Source organism: Scyliorhinus torazame, chromosome 26, assembly GCF_047496885.1.
Source record: "Scyliorhinus torazame isolate Kashiwa2021f chromosome 26, sScyTor2.1, whole genome shotgun sequence".
Classification (NCBI taxonomy): domain Eukaryota; kingdom Metazoa; phylum Chordata; class Chondrichthyes; order Carcharhiniformes; family Scyliorhinidae; genus Scyliorhinus; species Scyliorhinus torazame.
This window is the reverse complement of record NC_092732.1, coordinates 42775276-42797064: the sequence shown is the minus strand read 5'-3', so window position 1 is coordinate 42797064 and position 21789 is coordinate 42775276. Positions and strand designations below refer to the sequence as shown.

The following is a 21789-nucleotide window of genomic DNA, read 5'->3' as shown; positions in this document are numbered from 1 at the left end:
ACCCGCACCTCACCCCCAACCACAGCCGTACCCGCACCTCACCCCAACCACAGCCGTACCCGCACCTCACCCCCAACCACAGCCGTACCCGCACCTCACCCCCAACCACAGCCACACCTCACCCCCAACCACAGCTATACCCGCACCTCACCCCAACCACAGCCGTACCTCACCCCCAACCACAGCGATACCCGCACCTCACCCCCAACCAGAGCCGTACCCGCACCTCACCCCCAACCACAGCTATACCCGCACCTCACCCCCAACCACAGCCGTACCCGCACCTCACCCCCAACCACAGCCGTACCCGCACCTCACCCCAACCACAGCTATACCCGCACCTCACCCCCAACCACAGCCGTACCCGCACCTCACCCCCAACCACAGCCGTACCCGCACCTCACCCCCAACCACAGCCGTACCCGCACCTCACCCCCAACCAGTCACACCCGCACCTCACCCCCAACCACAGCTGTACCCGCACCTCACCCCCAACCAGAGCCGTACCCACACCTCACCCCCAACCACAGCCGTACCCGCACCTCACCCCCAACCAGAGCCGTACCCGCACCTCACCCCCAACCACAGCGATACCCGCATCTCACCCCCAACCACAGCCGTACCCGCACCTCACCCCAACCACAGCCGCACCCGCACCTCACCCCCAACCAGAGCCATACCCGCACCTCACCCCCAACCACAGCCGTACCCGCACCTCGCCCCCAACCACAGCCGTACCCGCACCTCACCCCCAACCAGAGCCGTACCCGCACCTCACCCCCAACCACAGCCGTACCCGCACCTCGCCCCCAACCACAGCCGTACCCGCACCTCACCCCCAACCAGAGCCGTACCCGCACCTCACCCCCAACCAGAGCCGTACCCGCACCTCACCCCAACCACAGCCGCACCCGCACCCCACCCCCAACCACAGCCATACCCGCACCTCACCTCCAACCACAGCGATACCCGCACCTCACCCCCAACCACACCTCACCCCAACCAGAGCCGTACCTGCACCTCACCCCCAACCACAGCCGCACCCGCACCTCACCCCAACCAGAGCCATACCCGCACCTCGCCCCCAACCACAGCCGTAACCGCACCTCACCCCCAACCACAGCCGTAACCGCACCTCACCCCCAACCACAGCTATACCCGCACCTCACCCCAACCACAGCCATACCCGCACCTCACCCCCAACCACAGCCGTACCCGCACCTCACCCCCAACCACAGCCGTACCCGCACCTCACCCCCAACCACAGCCGTACCCGCACCTCACCCCCAACCACACCTCACCCCAACCAGAGCCATACAATGATATAGTGCTTTTTGAGTGCGATAGTGAGAGTTTGGTGACCGTGGGAGTATAAGGCTTCATTTTTATCTAAAGTTTAGTCTTTCTTTTATTTAGTTAATTAACTTAAAAGTTGCTGTTTGGTTTAGAAGAAGGTGAATTTTCAATAAGCTTTAAACAGGCTTCTACTTCTAGGTACTTGCTGCTGGAGCTTGTTAATTAGTTAATTGGATTAGGCCAGTTTTTCAGAGGCTAGATTCACAGTATAAAAGTGATCCCCTACAGTGCAGACTTTGTTTGCACTGAGTGCTGAATTTGGTGCTTTTTGAGTGCTATAGTAAGAGTTTGGTGACCGAGGGAGTGCTGAATTTGGTGCATTTTGAGTGCTATAGTAAGAGTTTGGTGACCGAGGGAGTGCTGAATTTGGTGCATTTTGAGTGCTATAGTAAGAGTTTGGTGACCGAGGGAGTGCTGAATTTGGTGCATTTTGAGTGCTATAGTAAGAGTTTGGTGACCGAGGGAGTTAGGTGAGGAGGGAGTAAGGTGCTCCTTTCATTTTGTTTCCGACATTTCCGCAAAGAGTGAGAAGAGAGCCAGGAGTTTACAGAAAGTGTAGCTGACTGGGAGCAGAGTCGGAGGGCGGAGATCTAGTTAGTCCACACGGCAGCTATATTCTGTAAGGTAAGAGGGGATGGAGGCTAGGCCAGTTGCATGCTCCTCCTGTAGGATGTGGGTGGTGAGGGATACCACTGGTGTCCCCGCTGACTATACCTGCGGGAAGTGCACCCAACTTCAGCTCCTCAAAGGAGTTAGGGAACTGGAGCTGGATGAACTTCGAATCATCCGGGAGGCAGAGGGGGTGATTGAGAAGAGTTACAGGGAGGTAACCACACCCAAGGTACAGGACAAGAATAGCTGGGTTACAGTCAGGGGGAAAAAAACAAACAGGCAGACAGTGCAGGGATCCCTCGTGGCCGTTCCCCTTCAAAACAAGTATACCGTTTTGGATGCTGTTGGGGGGGATGACCTACCGGGGGAAGGCCCTAGCGGCCAGGTCTCTGGCACTGAGTCTGGCTCTGGGGCTCAGAAGGGAAGGGGGGAAAATAGAAAAGCAATAGTTGTAGGAGATTCAATGGTTAGGGGAATAGATAGGAGATTCTGTGGTTGCGAGCGAGACTCCCGGAAGGTATGTTGCCTCCCGGGTGCCAGGGCCAGGGATGTCTCGGATCGTGTCTTCAGGATCCTTAAGGGGGAGGGTGAGCAGCCAGAAGTCGTGGTGCACATTGGTACCAACGACATAGGTAGGAAAAGGGGTGTGGAGGTAATAAACAAGTTTAGGGAGTTAGGCTGGAAGTTAAAAGCCAGGACAGACAGAGTGGTCATCTCTGGTTTGTTGCCGGTGCCACGTGATAGCGAGGCTAGGAATAGGGAGAGAGGGCAGTTGAACACGTGGCTGCAGGAATGGTGTAGGAGGGAGGGCTTCAGGTATTTGGATAATTGGAGCGCATTCTGGGGAAGGTGGGACCTGTACAAGCAGGACGGGTTGCATCTGAACCAGAGGGGCACCAATATCCTGGGAGGGAGGTTTTCTAGTACTCTTCGGGAGGGTTTAAACTAATTTGGCAGGGGAATGGGAACCGGATTTGTAGTCCAGCAACTAAGCTAGCCGATATTCAGGACGGCAAAGCGTGTAGTGAGGCAGTGGGGAAGGGAACACTGACAAAGGAGAGTACTTGCAGGCACGGAGATGGGTTGAAGTGTGTATACTTCAACGCAAGAAGCATCAGGAATAAGGTGGGTGAACTTAAGGCATGGATCGGTACTTGGAACTACGATGTGGTGGCCATCACGGAAACTTGGATAGAAGAGGGGCAGAAATGGTTGTTGGAGGTGCCTGGTTATAGATGTTTCAATAAGATTAGGGAGGGTGGTAAAAGAGGTGGGGGGGTGGCATTGTTAATTAGAGATAGTATAACAGCTGCAGAAAGGCAGTTCGAGGAGTATCACCCTATTGAGGTAGTATGGGTTGAAGTCAGAAATAGGAAAGGAGCAGTCACCTTGTTAGGAGTTTTCTATAGGCCCCCCAATAGTAGCAGAGATGTGGAGGAACAGATTGGGAAACAGATTTTGGAAAGGTGCAGAAGTCATAGGGTAGTAGTCATGGGTGACTTTAACTTCCCAAATATTGAGTGGAAACTCTTTAGATCAAATAGTTTGGATGGGGTGGTGTTTGTGCAGTGTGTCCAGGAAGCTTTTCTAACACAGTATGTAGATTGTCCGACCAGAGGAGGGGCAATATTGGATTTAGTACTGGGTAATGAACCAGGGCAAGTGATAGATTTGTTAGTGGGGGAGCATTTTGGAGATAGTGACCACAATTCTGTGACTTTCACTTTAGTAATGGAGAGGGATAGGTACGTGCAACAGGGCAAGGTTTACAATTGGGGGAAGGGTAAACACGATGTTGTCAGACAAGAATTGAAGTGCATAAGTTGGGAACATAGGCTGGCAGGGAAGGACACAAGTGAAATGTGGAACTTGTTCAAGGAACAGGTGCTACGTGTCCTTGATATGTATGTCCCTGTCAGGCAGGGAAGAGATGGTCGAGTGAGGGAACCATGGTTGACAAGAGAGGTTGAATGTCTTGTTAAGAGGAAAAAGGTGACTTATGTAAGGCTGAGGAAACAAGGTTCAGACTGGGCATTGGAGGGATACAAGATAGCCAGGAGAGAACTGAAGAAAGGGATTAGGAGAGCTAAGAGAGGGCATGAACAATCTTTGGCGGGTAGGATCAAGGAAAACCCCAAGGCCTTTTACATATATGTGAGAAATATGAGAATGACTAGAGCGAGGGTAGGTCCGATCAAGGACAGTAGCGGGAGATTGTGTATTGAGTCTGAAGAGATAGGAGAGGTCTTGAACGAGTACTTTTCTTCTGTATTTACAAATGAGAGGGGCGATATTGTTGGAGAGGACAGTGTGAAACAGATTGGTAAGCTCGAGGAAATACTTGTTAGGAAGGAAGATGTGTTGGGCATTTTGAAAAACCTGAGGATAGGAAAGTCCCCCGGGCCTGACGCGATATATCCAAGGATTCTATGGGAAGCAAGAGATGAAATTGCAGAGCCGTTGGCAATGATCTTTTCGTCCTCACGGTCAACAGGGGTGGTACCAGGGGATTGGAGAGTGGCGAATGTCGTGCCCCTGTTCAAAAAAGGAACTAGGGATAACCCTGGGAATTACAGGCCAGTTAGTCTTACTTCGGTGGTAGGCAAAGTCATGGAAAGGGTACTGAAGGATAGGATTTCTGAGCATCTGGAAAGACACTGCTTGATTAGGGATAGTCAGCACGGATTTGTGAGGGGTAGGTCTTGCCTTACAAGTCTTATTGAATTCTTTGAGGAGGTGACCAAGCATGTGGATGAAGGTAAAGCAGTGGATGTAGTGTACATGGATTTTAGTAAGGCATTTGATAAGGTTCCCCATGGTAGGCTTATGCAGAAAGTAAGGAGGCATGGGATAGTGGGAAATTTGGCCAGTTCGATAACGAACTGGCTAACCGAGAGAAGTCAGAGAGTGGTGGTGGATGGCAAATATTCAGCCTGGATCCCAGTTACCAGTGGCGTACCGCAGGGATCAGTTCTGGGTCCTTTGCTGTTTGTGATTTTCATTAATGACTTGGATGAGGGAGTTGAAGGGTGGGTCAGTAAATTTGCAGACGATACGAAGATTGGTGGAGTTGTGGATAGTAAGGAAGGCTGTTGTCGGTTGCAAAGAGACATAGATAGGATGCAGAGCTGGGCTGAGAAGTGGCAGATGGAGTTTAACCCTGAAAAGTGTGAGGTTGTCCATTTTGGAAGGACAAATATGAATGCGGAATACAGGGTTAACGGTAGAGTTCTTGGCAATGTGGAGGAGCAGAGAGATCTTGGGGTCTATGTTCATACATCTTTGAAAGTTGCCACTCAAGTGGATAGAGCTGTGAAGAAGGCCTATGGTGTGCTCGCGTTCATTAACAGAGGGACTGAATTTAAGAGCCGTGAGGTGATGATGCAGCTGTACAAAACTTTGGTAAGGCCACATTTGGAGTACTGTGTACAGTTCTGGTCGCCTCATTTTAGGATGGATGTGGAAGCTTTGGAAAAGGTGCAAAGAAGATTTACCAGGATATTGCCTGGAATGGAGAGTAGGTTTCACGAGGAAAGGTTGAGGGTGCTAGGCGTTTTCTCATTAGAACGGAGAAGGATGAGGGGCGACTTGATAGAGGTTTATAAGATGATCAGGGGAATAGATAGAGTAGACAGTCAGAGACTTTTTCCCCGGGTGGAACAAACCATTACAAGGGGACATAAATTTAAGGTGAAAGGTGGAAGATATAGGAGGGATATCAGAGGTAGGTTCTTTACCCAGAGAGTAGTGGGGGCATGGAATGCACTGCCTGTGGAAGTAGTTGAGTCGGAAACATTAGGGACCTTCAAGCGGCTATTGGATAGGTACATGGATTACGGTAAAATGATAGTGTAGATATATTTGTTCTTAAGGGCAGCACGGTAGCATTGTGGATAACGCAATTGCTTCACAGCTCCAGGGTCCCAGGTTCGATTCCGGCTTGGGTCACTGTCTGTGCGGAGTCTGCACATCCTCCCCGTGTCTGCGTGGGTTTCCTCCGGGTGCTCCGGTTTCCTCCCACAGTCCAAAGATGTGTAGGTTAGGTGAATTGGCCAATGATAAATTGCCCTTAATGTCCAAAATTGCCCTTGGTGTTGGGTGGAGGTGTTGAGTTTGGGTAGGGTGCTCTTTCCAGGAGCCGGTGCAGACTCAAAGGGCCAAATGGCCTCCTTCTGCACTGTAAATTCAATGATAATCTATGATTAATCTAGGACAAAGGTTCGGCACAACATCGTGGGCCGAAGGGCCTGTTCTGTGCTGTATGTTCTATGTTCATACCCGCACCTCACCCGCAACCACAGCCGTACCCGCACCTCACCCCCAACCACAGCAGTACCCGCACCTCACCCCCAACCACAGCCATACCCGCACCCCACCCCCAACCACAGCGATACCCGCACCTCACCCCCAACCACAGCCGTACCCGCACCTCACCCCCAACCACAGCCGTACCCGCACCTCACCCCCAACCACAGCCGTAACCGCATCTCACCCCCAACCACAGCCATACCCGCATCTCACCCCCAACCACAGCTATACCCGCACCTCACCCCCAACCACAGCCGTACCCGCACCTCACCCCAACCACAGCCGTACCCGCACCTCACCCCCAACCACAGCCGTACCCGCACCTCACCCCCAACCACAGCCGTACCCGCACCTCACCCCCAACCAGAGCCGTACCCGCACCTCACCCCCAACCAGAGCCGTACCCGCACCTCACCCCCAACCACAGCCGTAACCGCACCTCACCCCCAACCAGCCGTACCCGCACCTCACCCCCAACCACAGCCATACCCGCACCTCACCCCCAACCACAGCCATACCCGCACCTCACCCCCAACCACAGCTATAACCGCACATCGCCCCCAACCACAGCCGTACCCGCACCTCACCCCCAACCACAGCCGTAACCGCACCTCACCCCCAACCACAGCCGTACCCGCACCTCAGCCCCAACCACAGCCGTACCCGCACCTCACCCCCAACCACAGCCGTACCCGCACCTCACCCCCAACCAGAGCCGTACCCACACCTCACCCCCAACCACAGCCGTACCCGCACCTCACCCCCAACCACAGCCGTACCCGCACCTCACCCCCAACCACAGCCGTACCCGCACCTCACCCCCAACCACAGCCGTACCCGCACCTCACCCCCAACCACAGCCGTACCCGCACCTCACCCCCAACCACAGCCGTACCCGCACCTCATCCCCAACCACAGCCGTACCCGCACCTCACCCCCAACCACAGCGATACCCGCACCTCACCCCCAACCACAGCCGTACCCGCACCTCACCCCCAACCACAGCCATACCCGCACCTCACCCCCAACCACAGCCATACCCGCACCTCACCCCCAACCACAGCCATACCCACACCTCACCCCCAACCACAGCCATACCTGCACCTCACCCCCAACCACAGCCATACCCGCACCTCACCAACCACAGCCATACCCGCACCTCACCCCCAACCACAGCCGTACCCGCACCTCACCCCCAACCACAGCCGTACCCGCACCTCACCCCCAACCAGAGCCGTACCCGCACCTCACCCCCAACCAGAGCCGTACCCGCACCTCACCCCCAACCACAGCCGTACCCGCACCTCACCCCCAACCACAGCCGTACCCGCACCTCACCCCCAACCACAGCCATACCCGCACCTCACCCCCAACCACAGCCATACCCGCACCTCACCCCAACCACAGCCATACCCGCACCTCACCCCAACCACAGCCGTACCCGCACCTCACCCCCAACCACAGCCGTACCCGCACCTCACCCCCAACCACAGCCGTACCCGCACCTCACCCCCAACCACAGCCGTACCCGCACCTCACCCCCAACCACAGCCATACCCGCACCTCACCCCCAACCAGAGCCATACCCGCACCTCACCAACCACAGCCGTACCCGCACCTCACCCCCAACCACAGCCGTACCCGCACCTCACCCCCAACCACAGCCGTACCCGCACCTCACCCCCAACCTCAGCCGTACCCGCACCTCACCCCCAACCACAGCCGTACCCGCACCTCACCCCCAACCACAGCCGTACCCGCACCTCACCCCCAACCAGAGCCGTATCCGCACCTCACCCCCAACCACAGCCATACCCGCACCTCACCCCCAACCACAGCCATACCCGCACCTCACCCCCAACCACAGCCGTACCCGCACCTCACCCCCAACCACAGCCGTACCCGCACCTCACCCCCAACCAGAGCCGTACCCACACCTCACCCCCAACCAGAGCCGTACCCGCACCTCACCCCCAACCACAGCCATACCCGCACCTCACCCCCAACCACAGCCATACCCGCACCTCACCCCCAACCACAGCCGTACCCGCACCTCACCCCCAACCACAGCCGTACCCGCACCTCACCCCCAACCACAGCCGTACCCGCACCTCACCCCCAACCACAGCCGTACCCGCACCTCACCCCCAACCACAGCCGTACCCGCACCTCACCCCCAACCAGAGCCGTATCCGCACCTCACCCCCAACCACAGCCATACCCGCACCTCACCCCCAACCACAGCCATACCCGCACCTCACCCCCAACCACAGCCGTACCCGCACCTCACCCCCAACCACAGCCGTACCCGCACCTCACCCCCAACCAGAGCCGTACCCACACCTCACCCCCAACCAGAGCCGTACCCGCACCTCACCCCCAACCACAGCCATACCCGCACCTCACCCCCAACCACAGCCATACCCGCACCTCACCCCCAACCACAGCCATACCCGCACCTCACCCCCAACCACAGCCACACCCGCACCTCACCCCCAACCAGAGCCACACCCGCACCTCACCCCCAACCAGAGCCGTACCCGCACCTCACCCCCAACCAGAGCCGTGTACAACACTTAAAACATACCACAAGTGCAAAACCCAGTACTGACCCTCACGCCACAGTACATGCACAGCACCTAACACTAACCGCACCCCGCAGGACTGCTCCCCCGCCCCGCGGCACCAACCCCCGCCCCGCGGGAACGGTCCCCGACCCGCAGGACCGACCCCCGCCCCGCGGCACCAACCCCCGCCCTGTGGGAACGAACCACGCACCGCGTAACACACACAACATCTGGCCCTAACCCTGCCCTTACTCCCCCAAACCCTCATCGAACCGACCACCTAACCCCCTCCAACCCCCGCCCAAGCAGTCACCTCGCCGCCCGGCCCAACTCCCCCGTGTGACTCATGTACCCCAATTCTCATTAATGTTGTAGCTCCCTCACTCTCAGCTGGCTTCTGAACCAGATGTATGTGGTCGGCCCGGGAAGGACACGGGGAGTGGGCTGCATGCCCACATTGTGGGGTCGGCTGCGGGCGGGCGACACTCACCTTGGTGGGCCGCAGGAAGCAGATCGCTTTCAGGTGCTTCATAGTCTCGCGGTTGGTGGATTCGATTCGCTCAAAGAGGTAAACTTCCTTCTGGAGGATCTCGGACTGTGTGTACACCATACTGATGATGCTGGTCTGCAAGAGGAATCAGAACGTTCACACACTGCTTCCAACCCAGCCCCCCGTATCAGCACCCTGCCCCCGCCCCCCTGCCCCCGCCACCCTGCCCCCGCCACCCTGCCCCCGCCCCCCTGCCCCCGCCACCCTGCCCCCGCCACCCTGCCCCCGCCACCCTGCCCCCGCCACCCTGCCCCCGCCACCCTGCCCCCGCCACCCTGCCCCCGCCACCCTGCCTCCGCCACCCTGCCTCCGCCCTGTCCCCATCAAACACTCCCAGCTCCCTCTGCACTGTCCCCATCAAACACTCCCAGGACAGGTACAGCACGGAGTTAGATACAGAGTAAAGCTCCCTCTGCACTGTCCCCATCAAACACTCCCAGTACAGGTACAGCACGGGGTTAGATACAGAGTAAAGTTCCCTCTACACTGTCCCCATCAAACACTCCCAGGACAGGTACAGCACAGGTTAGATACAGAGTAATGCTCCCTCTACACTGTCCCCATCAAACACTCCCAGGGCAGGTCCAGCACGGGGATACAGAGTAAAGCTCCCTCCGCACTATCCCCATCAAACACTCCCAGGACACGTACAGCACAGGGTTAGATACAGAGTAAAGCTCCCTCTACACTGTCCCCATCAAACACTCCCAGGACAGGTACAGCACGGGGTTAGATACAGAGTAAAGCTCCCTCTACACTGTCCCCATCAAACACTCCCAGGACAGGTACAGCACGGGGTTAGATACAGAGTAAAGCTCCCTCTACACTGTCCACATCAAACACTCCCAGGACAGGTACAGGATGGGATTAGATACAGAGTAAAGCTCCCTCTACACTGTCCCCATCAAACACTCCCAGGACAGGTACAGCACGGGGTTAGATACAGAGTAAAGCTCTCTCTACACTGTCCCCATCAAACACTCCCAGGACAGGTACAACACGGGGTTAGATACAGAGTAAAGCTCCCTCTACACTGTCCACATCAAACACTCCCAGGACAGGTACAGCACGGGGTTAGATACAGAGTAAAGCTCCCTCTACACTGTCCCCATCAAACACTCCCGGGACAGGTACAGCACGGGGTTAGATACAGAGTTAAGCTGCCTCTACACTGTCCCCATCAAACACTCCCAGGACAGGTACAGCACGGGGTTAGATACACAGTAAAGCTCCCTCTACACTGTCCCCATCAAACACTCCCAGGACAGGTACAGCACGGGCTTAGATACAGAGTAAAGCTCCCTCGACACTGTCCCCATCAAACACTCCCAGGACAGGTACAGCACGGGGTTAGATACACAGTAAAGCTCCCTCTACACTGTCCCCATCAAACACACCCAGGACAGATACAGCACGGGGTTAGATACAGAGTAAAGCTCCCGCTACACTGTCCCCATCAAACACTCCCAGGACAGGGACAGCACGGGGTTAGATTCAGAGTAAAGCTCCCCCTACACTGTCCCCATCAAACACTCCCAGGACAGGTACAGCACAGTGTTAGATACAGAGTAAAGCTCCCTCTACACTGTCCCCATCAAACACTCCCAGGGCAGGTACAGCACGGTGTTAGATACAGAGTAAAGCTCCCTCTACACTGTCCCCATCAAACACTCCCAGGACAGGTACAGCACGGGGTTAGATACAGAGTAAAGCTCCCTCTACACTGTCCCCATCAAACACTCCCAGGACAGGTACAGCACGGGGTTAGATACAGAGTAAAGCTCCCTCTACACTGTCCCCATCAAACACTCCCAGGACAGGTACAGCACGGTGTTAGATACAGAGTAAAGCTCCCTCTACACTGTCCCCATCAAACACTCCCAGGGCAGGTACAGCACGGTGTTAGATACAGAGTAAAGCTCCCTCTACACTGTCCCCATCAAACACTCCCAGGACAGGTACAGCACGGGGTTAGATACAGAGTAAAGCTCCCTCTACACTGTCCCCATCAAACACTCCCAGGACAGGTACAGCACGGGGTTAGATACAGAGTAAAGCTCCCTCTACACTGTCCCCATCAAACACTCCCAGGGCAGGTACAGCACGGTGTTAGATACAGAGTAAAGCTCCCTCTACACTGTCCCCATCAAACACTCCCAGGACAGGTACAGTGCAGGTCAGATACAGAGTAAAGCTCCCTCTACACTGTCCCCATCAAACACTCCCAGGACAGGTACAGCACGGGGTTAGATACAGAGTAAAGCTCCCTCCACACTGTCCCCATCAAACACTTGCAGGACAGGTACAGCACAGGGTTAGATACAGAGTAAAGCTCCCTCTACACTGTTCCCATCAAACACTCCCAGGACAGGTACAGCACGGGGTTAGATACAGAGTAAAGCTCCCTCTACACTGTCCCCATCGAACACTCCCAGGACAGGTACAGCACGGGGTTAGATACAGGGTAAAGCTCCCTCTACACTATCCCCATCAAACGCTCCCAGGACAGGTACAGCACGGAGCTAGATACAGAGAAAAGCTCCCTCTACACTGTCCCCATCAAACACTCCCAGGGCAGGTACAGCACGGTGTTAGATACAGAGTAAAGCTCCCTCTACACTGTCCCCATCAAACACTCCCAGGACAGGTACAGCACGGTGTAATCAAACACTCGCAGGACAGGTACAGCACGGGGTTAGATACAGAGTAAAGCTCCCTCTACACTGTCCCCATCAAACACTCCCAGGACAGGTACAGCACGGGGTTAGATACAGAGTAAAGCTCCCTCTACACTGTCCCCATCAAACACTCCCAGAACAGGTACAGCACGGTGTTAGATACAGAGTAAAGCTCCCTCTACACTGTCCCCATCAAACACTCCCAGGGCAGGTACAGCACGGTGTTAGATACAGAGTAAAGCTCCCTCTACACTGTCCCCATCAAACACTCCCAGGACAGGTACAGTGCAGGTCAGATACAGAGTAAAGCTCCCTCTACACTGTCCCCATCAAACACTCCCAGGACAGGTACAGCACGGGGCTAGACACAGAGTAAAGCTCGTTCTACACTGTCCCCATCAAACACTTCTAGGACAGGTAAAGTGCAGGTCAGATACAGAGTAAAGCTCCCTCTACACTGTGCCCATCAAACACTCCCAGGACAGGTACAGCACGGCGTTAGATACAGAGTAAAGCTCCCTCTACACTGTCCCCATCAAACACTCCCAGGACAGGTACAGCACGGGGTTAGATACAGAGTAAAGCTCCCTCTACACTGTCCCCATCAAACACTCCCAGGACAGGTACAGCATGGGGTTAGATACAGAGTAAAGCTCCCTCTAAACTGTCCCCATCAAACACTCCCAGGACAGGTACAGTGCAGGTCAGATACAGAGTAAAGCTCACTCTCCACTGTCCCCATCAAACACTCCCAGGACAGGTACAGCATGGGGTTAGATACAGAGTAAAGCTCCCTCTACACTGTCCCCATCAAACACTCCCAGGACAGGTCCAGCACGGGGTTAGATACAGAGTAAAGCTCCCTCTACACTGTCCCCATCAAACTCTCCCAGGACAGGTACAGCACGGGGTTAGATACAGAGTAAAGCTCTCTCGACACTGTCCCCATCAAACACTCCCAGGACAGGTACAGCACGGGGTTAGATACAGAGTAAAGCTCCCTCTACACTGTCCCCATCAAACACTCCCAGGTCAGGTACAGCACGGGGTTAGATACAGAGTAAAGCTCCCTCTCCACTGTCCCCATCAAACACTCCCAGGACAGGTACAGCACGGGGTTAGATACAGAGTAAAGCTCCCTCTACACTGTCCCCATCAAACACTCCCAGGACAGGTACAGCACGGGGTTAGATACAGAGTAAAGCTCCCTCTACACTGTCCCCATCAAACTCTCCCAGGACAGGTACAGCACGGGGTTAGATACAGAGTAAAGCTCCCTCTACACTGTCCCCATCAAACACTCCCAGGACAGGTACAGCACGGGGTTAGATACAGAGTAAAGCTCCCACTACACTGTCCCCATCAAACTCTCCCAGGACAGGTACAGCACGGGGTTAGATACAGAGTAAAGCTCCCTCTACACTGTCCCCATCAAACTCTCCCAGGACAGGTACAGCACCGGGTTAGATACAGAGTAAAGCTCCCTCTACACTGTCCCCATCAAACACTCCCAGGACAGGGACAGCACGGGGTTAGATACAGAGTAAAGCTCCCTCGACACTGTCCCCATCAAACACTCCCGGGACAGGTACAGCACGGGGTTAGATACAGAGTAAAGCTCCCTCTACACTGTCCCCATCAAACACTCCCAGGACAGGGACAGCACGGGGTTAGATACAGAGTCAAGCTCCCTCGACACTGTCCCCATCAAACACTCCCAGGACAGGTACAGCACGGGGTTAGATACAGAGTAAAGCTCCCTCTACACTGTCCCCATCAAACACTCCCAGGACAGGTACAGCATGGGGTTAGATACAGAGTAAAGCTCCCTCTACACTGTCCCCATCAAACACTCCCAGGACAGGTACAGCACGGGGTTAGATACAGAGTAAAGCTCCCTCTACACTGTCTCCATCAAACACTCCCAGGACAGGTACAGCACGGGGTTAGATACAGAGTAAAGCTCCCTCTACACTGTCGCCATCAAACACTCCCAGGGCAGGTACAGCACGGGGTTAGATACAGAGTAAAGCTCCCTCTGCACTGTCCCCATCAAACACTCCCAGGACAGGTGCAGCACAGGGTTAGATACAGAGTAAAGCTCCCTCTACACTGTCCCCATCAAACACTCCCAGGACAGGTACAGCACGGGGTTAGATACAGAGTAAAGCTCGCTCGACACTGTCCCCATCAAACACTCCCAGGACAGGGACAGCACGGGGTTAGATACAGAGTAAAGCTCCCTCGACACTGTCCCCATCAAACACTCCCGGGACAGGTACAGCACGGGGTTAGATACAGAGTAAAGCTCCCTCTACACTGTCCCCATCAAACACTCCCAGGACAGGGACAGCACGGGGTTAGATACAGAGTAAAGCTCCCTCGACACTGTCCCCATCAAACACTCCCAGGACAGGTACAGCACGGGGTTAGATACAGAGTAAAGCTCCCTCTACACTGTCCCCATCAAACACTCCCAGGACAGGTACAGCATGGGGTTAGATACAGAGTAAAGCTCCCTCTACACTGTCCCCATCAAACACTCCCAGGACAGGTACAGCACGGGGTTAGAAACAGAGTAAAGCTCCCTCTACACTGTCTCCATCAAACACTCCCAGGACAGGTACAGCACGGGGTTAGATACAGAGTAAAGCTCCCTCTACACTGTCGCCATCAAACACTCCCAGGGCAGGTACAGCACGGGGTTAGATACAGAGTAAAGCTCCCTCTACACTGTCCCCATCAAACACTCCCAGGACAGGTACAGCACAGGGTTAGATACAGAGTAAAGCTCCCTCTACACTGTCGCCATCAAACACTCCCAGGACAGGTACAGCACGGGGTTAGATACAGAGTAAAGCTCCCTCTACACTGTCCCCATCAAACACTCCCAGGACAGGTACAGCACAGGGTTAGATACAGAGTAAAGCTCCCTCTACACTGTCCCCATCAAACACTCCCAGGACAGGTACAGCACGGGGTTAGATACAGAGTAAAGCTCCCTCTACACTGTCCCCATCAAACACTCCAGGACAGGTACAGCACGGGGTTAGATACAGAGTAAAGCTCCCTCTACACTGTCCCCATCAAACACTCCCAGGACAAGTACAGCACGGGGTTAGATACAGAGTAAAGCTCCCTCTACACTGTCCCCATCAAACACTCCCAGGACAGGTACAGCACGGGGTTAGATACAGAGTAAAGCTCCCTCTACACTGCCCCCATCAAACACTCCCAGGACAGGTAAAGTGCAGGTCAGATACAGAGTAAAGCTCCCTCTACACTGTCCCCATCAAACACTCCCAGGACAGGTAAAGTGCAGGTCAGATACAGAGTAAAGCTCCCTCTACACTGTCCCCATCAAACACTCCCAGGACAGGTACAGCACGGGGTTAGATACAGAGTAAAGCTCCCTCTACACTCTCCCCATCAAACACTGCCAGGACAGGTACAGCACGGGCTTAGATACAGAGTAAAGCTCCCTCTACACTGTCCCCATCAAACATTCCCAGGACAGGTACAGCACGGGGTTAGATACAGAGTAAAGCTCCCTCTACACTGTCCCCATCAAACACTCCCAGGACAGGGACAGCACGGGGTTAGATACAGAGTAAAGCTCTCTCTGCACTGACCCCATCAAACACTCCCAGGACAGGTACAGCACGGGGTTAGACACAGAGTAAAGCTCCCTCTATACTGTCCTCATCAAACACTCCCAGGACAGGGACAGCACGGGGTTAGATACAGAGTAAAGCTCCCTCTCCACTGTCCCCATCAAACACTCCCAGGACAGGTACAGCACGGGGTTAGATACAGAGTAAAGCTCCCTCTACACTGTCCCCATCAAACATTCCCAGGACAGGTACAGCACGGGGTTAGATACAGAGTAAAGCTCCCTCTACACTGTCCCCATCAAACACTCCCAGGACAGGTACAGCACGGGGTTAGATACAGAGTAAAGCTCCCTCTACACTGTCCCCATCAAACACTCCCAGGACAGGTAAAGTGCAGGTCAGATACAGAGTAAAGCTCCCTCTACACTGTCCCCATCAAACACTCCCAGGACAGGTACAGCACGGGGTTAGATACAGAGTAAAGCTCCCTCTACACTGCCCCAATCAAACACTCCCAGGACAGGTACAGCACGGGGTTAGATACAGAGTAAAGCTCCCTCTACACTGTCCCCATCAAACACTCCCAGGACAGGGACAGCACGGGGTTAGATACAGAGTAAAGCTCCCTCTACACTGTTCCCATCAAACACACCCAGGACAGGTACAGCACGGGGTTAGATACAGAGTAAAGCTCCCTCTACACTGTCCCCATCAAACACTCCCAGGACAGGTACAGCACGGGGTTAGATACAGAGTAAAGCTCCCTCTACACTGTCCCCATCAAACACTCCCAGGACAGGTACAGCCCGGGGGTAGATACAGAGTAAAGCTCCCTCTACACTGTCCCCATCAAACATTCCCAGGACAGGTACAGCACGGGGTTAGATACAGAGTAAAGCTCCCTCTACACTGTCCCCATCAAACATTCCCAGGACAGGTACAGCACGGGGTTAGATACAGAGTAAAGCTCCCTCTACACTGTCCCCATCAAACACTCCCAGGACAGGTACAGCACGGGTTTAGATAGAGAGTAAAGCTCCCTCTACACTGTCCCCATCAAACATTCCAAGGACAGGTACAGCATGGGGTTAGATACAGAGTAAAGCTCCCTCTACACTGTCCCCATCAAACACTCCCAGGGCAGGTACAGCACGGGGTTAGATACAGAGTAAAGCTCCCTCTACACTGTCCCCATCAAACACTCCCAGGACAGGTACAGCACGGGGTTAGATACAGAGTAAAGCTCCCTCTACACTGTCCCCATCAAACACTCCCAGGACAGGTACAGCACGGGGTTAGATACAGAGTAAAGCTCCTTCTACACTGTCCCCATCAAACACTCCCAGGACAGGTGCAGCACGGGGTTAGATACAGAGTAAAGCTCCCTCTACACTGTCCCCATCAAACACTCCCAGGACAGGTACAGCACGGGGTCAGATACAGAGTAAAGCTCCCTCTACACTGCCCCCATCAAACACTCCCAGGACAGGTACAGCACGGGGTTAGATACAGAGTAAAGCTCCCTCTACACTGTCCCCATCAAACACTCCCAGGACAGGTACAGCACGCGGTTAGGGACAGAGTAAAGCTCCCTCTACACTGTCCCCATCAAACACTCCCAGGACAGGTACAGCACGGGGTTAGATACAGAGTAAAGCTCCCTCTACACTGTCCCCATCAAACACTCCCAGGACAGGTACAGCACGGGGTTAGATACAGAGTAAAGCTCCCTCTACACTGTCCCCATCAAACACTCCCAGGACAGGTACAGCACGGGGTTAGATACAGAGTAAAGCTCCCTCTACACTGTCCCCATCAAACACTCCCAGGACAGGTACAGCACGAGGTTAGATACAGAGTAAAGCTCCCTCTACACTGTCCCCATCAAACACTCCCAGGACAGGTACAGCACGGGGTTAGATACAGAGTAAAGCTCCCTGTACACTGTCCCCATCAAACACTCCCAGGAGAGGTACAGCACGGGGTTAGGTACAGAGTAAAGCTCCCTCTATACTGTCCCCATCAAACACTCCCAGGACAGGTACAGCACGAGGTTAGATACAGAGTAAAGCTCCCTCTACACTGTCCCCATCAAACACTCCCAGGAGAGGTACAGCACGGGGTTAGGTACAGAGTAAAGCTCCCTCTATACTGTCCCCATCAAACACTCCCAGGACAGGTACAGCACGGGGTTAGATACAGAGTAAAGCTCCCTCTACACTGTCCCCATCAAACACTCCCAGGACAGGTACAGCACGGGGTTAGATACAGAGTAAAGCTCCCTGTACACTGTCCCCATCAAACACTCCCAGGACAGGTACAGCACGGGGTTAGATACAGAGTAAAGCTCCCTCTACACTGTCCCCATCAAACACTCCCAGGACAGGTACAGCACGGGGTTAGGTACAGAGTAAAGCTCCCTCTACACTGTCCCCATCAAACACTCCCAGGACAGGTACAGCACGGGGTTAGATACAGAGTAAAGCTCCCTCCACACTGTCCCCATCAAACACTCCCAGGAGAGGTACAGCACGGGGTTAGGTACAGAGTAAAGCTCCCTCTGCACTGTCCCCATCAAACACTCCCAGGACAGGTACAGCACGGGGTTAGATACAGAGTAAAGCTCCCTCTGCACTGTTCCCATCAAACACTCCCAGGACAGGTACAGCACGGGGTTAGATACAGAGTAAAGCTCCCTCTGCACTGTCCACATCAAATACTCCCAGGACAGATACAGCACGGGGTTAGATACAGAGTGAAGCTCCCTCTGCACTGTCCCCATCAAACACTCCCAGGACAGGTACAGCACGGGGTTAGATACAGAGTAAAGCTCCCTCTACACTGTCCCAATCAAACACTCCCAGGACAGGTACAGCACGGGGTTAGATACAGGGTAAAGCTCCCTCGACACTGTCTCCAACAAACACTCCCAGGACAGGTACAGCACGGGGTTAGATACAGAGTAAAGCTCCCTCTACACTGTCCCCATCAAACACTCCCAGGACAGGTACAGCACGGGGTTAGATACAGAGTAAAGCTCCCTCTGCACTGTCCCCATCAAACACTCCCAGGACAGGTACAGCACGGGGTTAGATACAGATTAAAGCTCCCTCTACACTGTCCCCATCAAACTCTCCCAGGACAGGTACAGCACGGAGTTAGATACAGAGTAAAGCTCCATCTACACTGTCCCCATCAAACACTCCCAGGACAGGTACAGCACGGGGTTAGATACAGAGTAAAGCTCCCTCTGCACTGTCCCCATCAAACACTCCCAGGACAGGTACAGCACGGGGTTAGATACAGATTAAAGCTCCCTCTACACTGTCCCCATCAAACTCTCCCAAGACAGGTACAGCACGGAGTTAGATACAGAGTAAAGCTCCATCTACACTGTCCCCATCAAACACTCCCAGGACAGGTACAGCACGGGGTTAGATACAGAGTAAAGCTCCCTCGACACTGTCCCCATCAAACACTCCCAGGACAGGTACAGCACGGGGTTAGATACAGAGTAAAGCTCCCTCTACACTGTTCCCATCAAACACTCCCAGGACAGGTACAGCACGGAGTTAGATACAGAGTAAAGCTCCATCTACACTGTCCCCATCAAACACTCCCAGGACAGGTACAGCACGGGGTTAGATACAGAGTAAAGCTCCCTCTACACTGTCCCCATCAAACACTCCCAGGGCAGGTACAGCACGGGGTTAGATACAGAGTAAAGCTCCCTCTACACTGTCCCCATCAAACACTCCCAGGACAGGTACAGCACGGGGTTAGATACAGAGTAAAGCTCCCTCTACACTGTCCCCATCAAACACTCCCAGGACAGGTACAGCACGGGGTTAGATACAGAGTAAAGCTCCCTCTACACTGTCCCCATCGAACACTCCCAGGACAGGTACAGCATGGGGTTAGATACAGAGTAAAGCTCCCTCTACACTGTCCCCATCAAACACTCCCAGGACAGGTACAGCACGGGGTTAGATACAGAGTAAAGCACCCTCTACACTGTCCCCATCAAACACTCCCAGGACAGGTACATCACGGGGTTAGATACAGAGTAAAGCTTCCTCCACACTGTCCCCATCAAACACTCCCAGGACAGGTACAGCACGGGGTTAGATACAGAGTAAAGCTCTCTCTACACTGTCCCCATCAAACACTCCCAGGACAGGTACAGCACGGGGTTAGATACAGAGTAAAGCTCCCTCTACACTGTCCCCATCAAACACTCCCAGGACAGGTACAGCACGGGGTTAGATACAGAGTAAAGCTCCCTCTACACTGTCCACATCAAACACTCCCAGGACAGGTACAGCACGGGGTTAGATACAGAGTAAAGCTCCCTCTACACTGTCCCCATCAAACACTCCCAGGACAGGTACAGCACGGGGTTAGATACAGAGTAAAGCTCCCTCTACACTGTCCCCATCAAACACTCCCAGGACAGGTACAGCACGGGGTTAGATACAGAGTAAAGCTCCCTCTACACTGTCCACATCAAACACTCCCAGGACAGGTACAGCACGGGGTTAGATACAGAGTAAAGCTCCCTCTACACTGTCCCCATCAAACACTCCCAGGACAGGTACAGCACGGGGTTAGATACAGAGTAAAGCTCCCTCTACACTGTCCCCATCAAACACTCCCAGGACAGGTACAACACGGGGTTAGATACAGGGTAAAGCTCCCTCTACACTGTCCCCATCAAACACTCCCAGGACAGGGACAGCACGGGGTTAGATACAGAGTAAAGCTCCCTCTACACTGTCCCCATCAAACACTCCCAGGACAGGTACAACACGGGGTTAGATACAGAGTAAAGCTCCCTCTACACTGTCCACATCAAACACGCCCAGGACAGGTACAGCACGGGGTTAGATACAGAGTAAAGCTCCCTCTACACTGTCCCCATCAAACACTCCCAGGACAGGTACAGCACGGGGTTAGATACAGAGTAAAGCTCCCTCTACACTGTCCCCATCAAACACTCCCAGGACAGGGACAGCACGGGGTTAGATACAGAGTAAAGCTCCCTCTACACTGTCCCCATCAAACACGCCCAGGACAGGTACAGCACGGGGTTAGATACAGAGTAAAGCTCCCTCTACACTGTCCCCATCAAACACTCCCAGGACAGGGACAGCACGGGGTTAGATACAGAGTAAAGCTCCCTCTACACTGTCCCCATCAAACACTCCCAGGACAGGGACAGCACGGGGTTAGATACAGAGTAAAGCTCCCTCTACACTGTCCCCATCAAACACGCCCAGGACAGGTACAGCACGGGGTTAGATACAGAGTAAAGCTCCCTCTACACTGTCCCCATCAAACACGCCCAGGTCAGATACAGTGCTGATCCCGTTGGTGGGCACCCCGGGGTGCGGGGGGACAGGGTGGGGGGCACCCCGGGGTGGCGGGGCTGACAGGGTGGTGGGCACCCCGGGGTGCGGGGGGACAGGGTGGGGGGCACCCCGGGGTGGCGGGGCTGACAGGGTGGGGGCCACCCCTGGGTGCGGGCTGACAGGGTGGGGGGCCCACCCCGGGGTGCGGGGCTGACTCACCGTCTCCTTGTCCATCAGCAGCACCTTCATGCCGGGGCCGCTCTCCTCGATCATCTTGCCCACATACTGCTTGACCGCCAGCGCCACGTTCATGGCGGCGGCTGCAGCCCGCCGCTCCTCAGGCTGAAGGCAGGCCCTGCCGCGGGGCAGCTTGGGACATGTAGTCCCCGCGCCTGCCCCCGCCCCGCCCTGGCAACGGCACTGCGCCGGCGTACAGACTACAATGCCCGGCATGCCGTGCGCGCCGGTTTCTGGCCGGGCGGGCGGACTCCACCTTGAACCGCTTTGTGTTGTCAACACAGCTGGAAGGTAGATTTATAGTTTCATAGACAAGTTACAGATCCCAGTCAAGCGGGCGGTCAGGCTCTTAATCAGAGCAAATAGACAGTGGGTGGATTGAAACTCAAAGCTGAATAAAGACCATCGCGCATAAACATGCTGACTGGCTCAAAATAAAGCTGGAAAGCTGAAATAAATCGTACCAGGTGTTGGTTAACATGGGGTTTCCCCAGAGACAGGCAATTCAGCCCATCA

The 21789-nt window shown here is 54.7% G+C and overlaps 1 protein-coding gene across 1 annotated transcript in view; it reads right to left on the bottom strand.

Annotated features, from left to right (window-relative positions):
- vps45 (vacuolar protein sorting 45 homolog) overlaps positions 1-21417 on the bottom strand; it is an 87018-nt gene extending 65601 nt beyond the window's left edge. The window contains 2 exon segments of the mRNA XM_072490669.1: positions 9334-9468; positions 21256-21417. Of these exon segments, the coding sequence (XP_072346770.1) occupies positions 9334-9468; positions 21256-21348 (228 nt within the window). The 5' untranslated portion in view covers positions 21349-21417.
- Between the last annotated feature and the right edge of the window lie 372 nt (positions 21418-21789).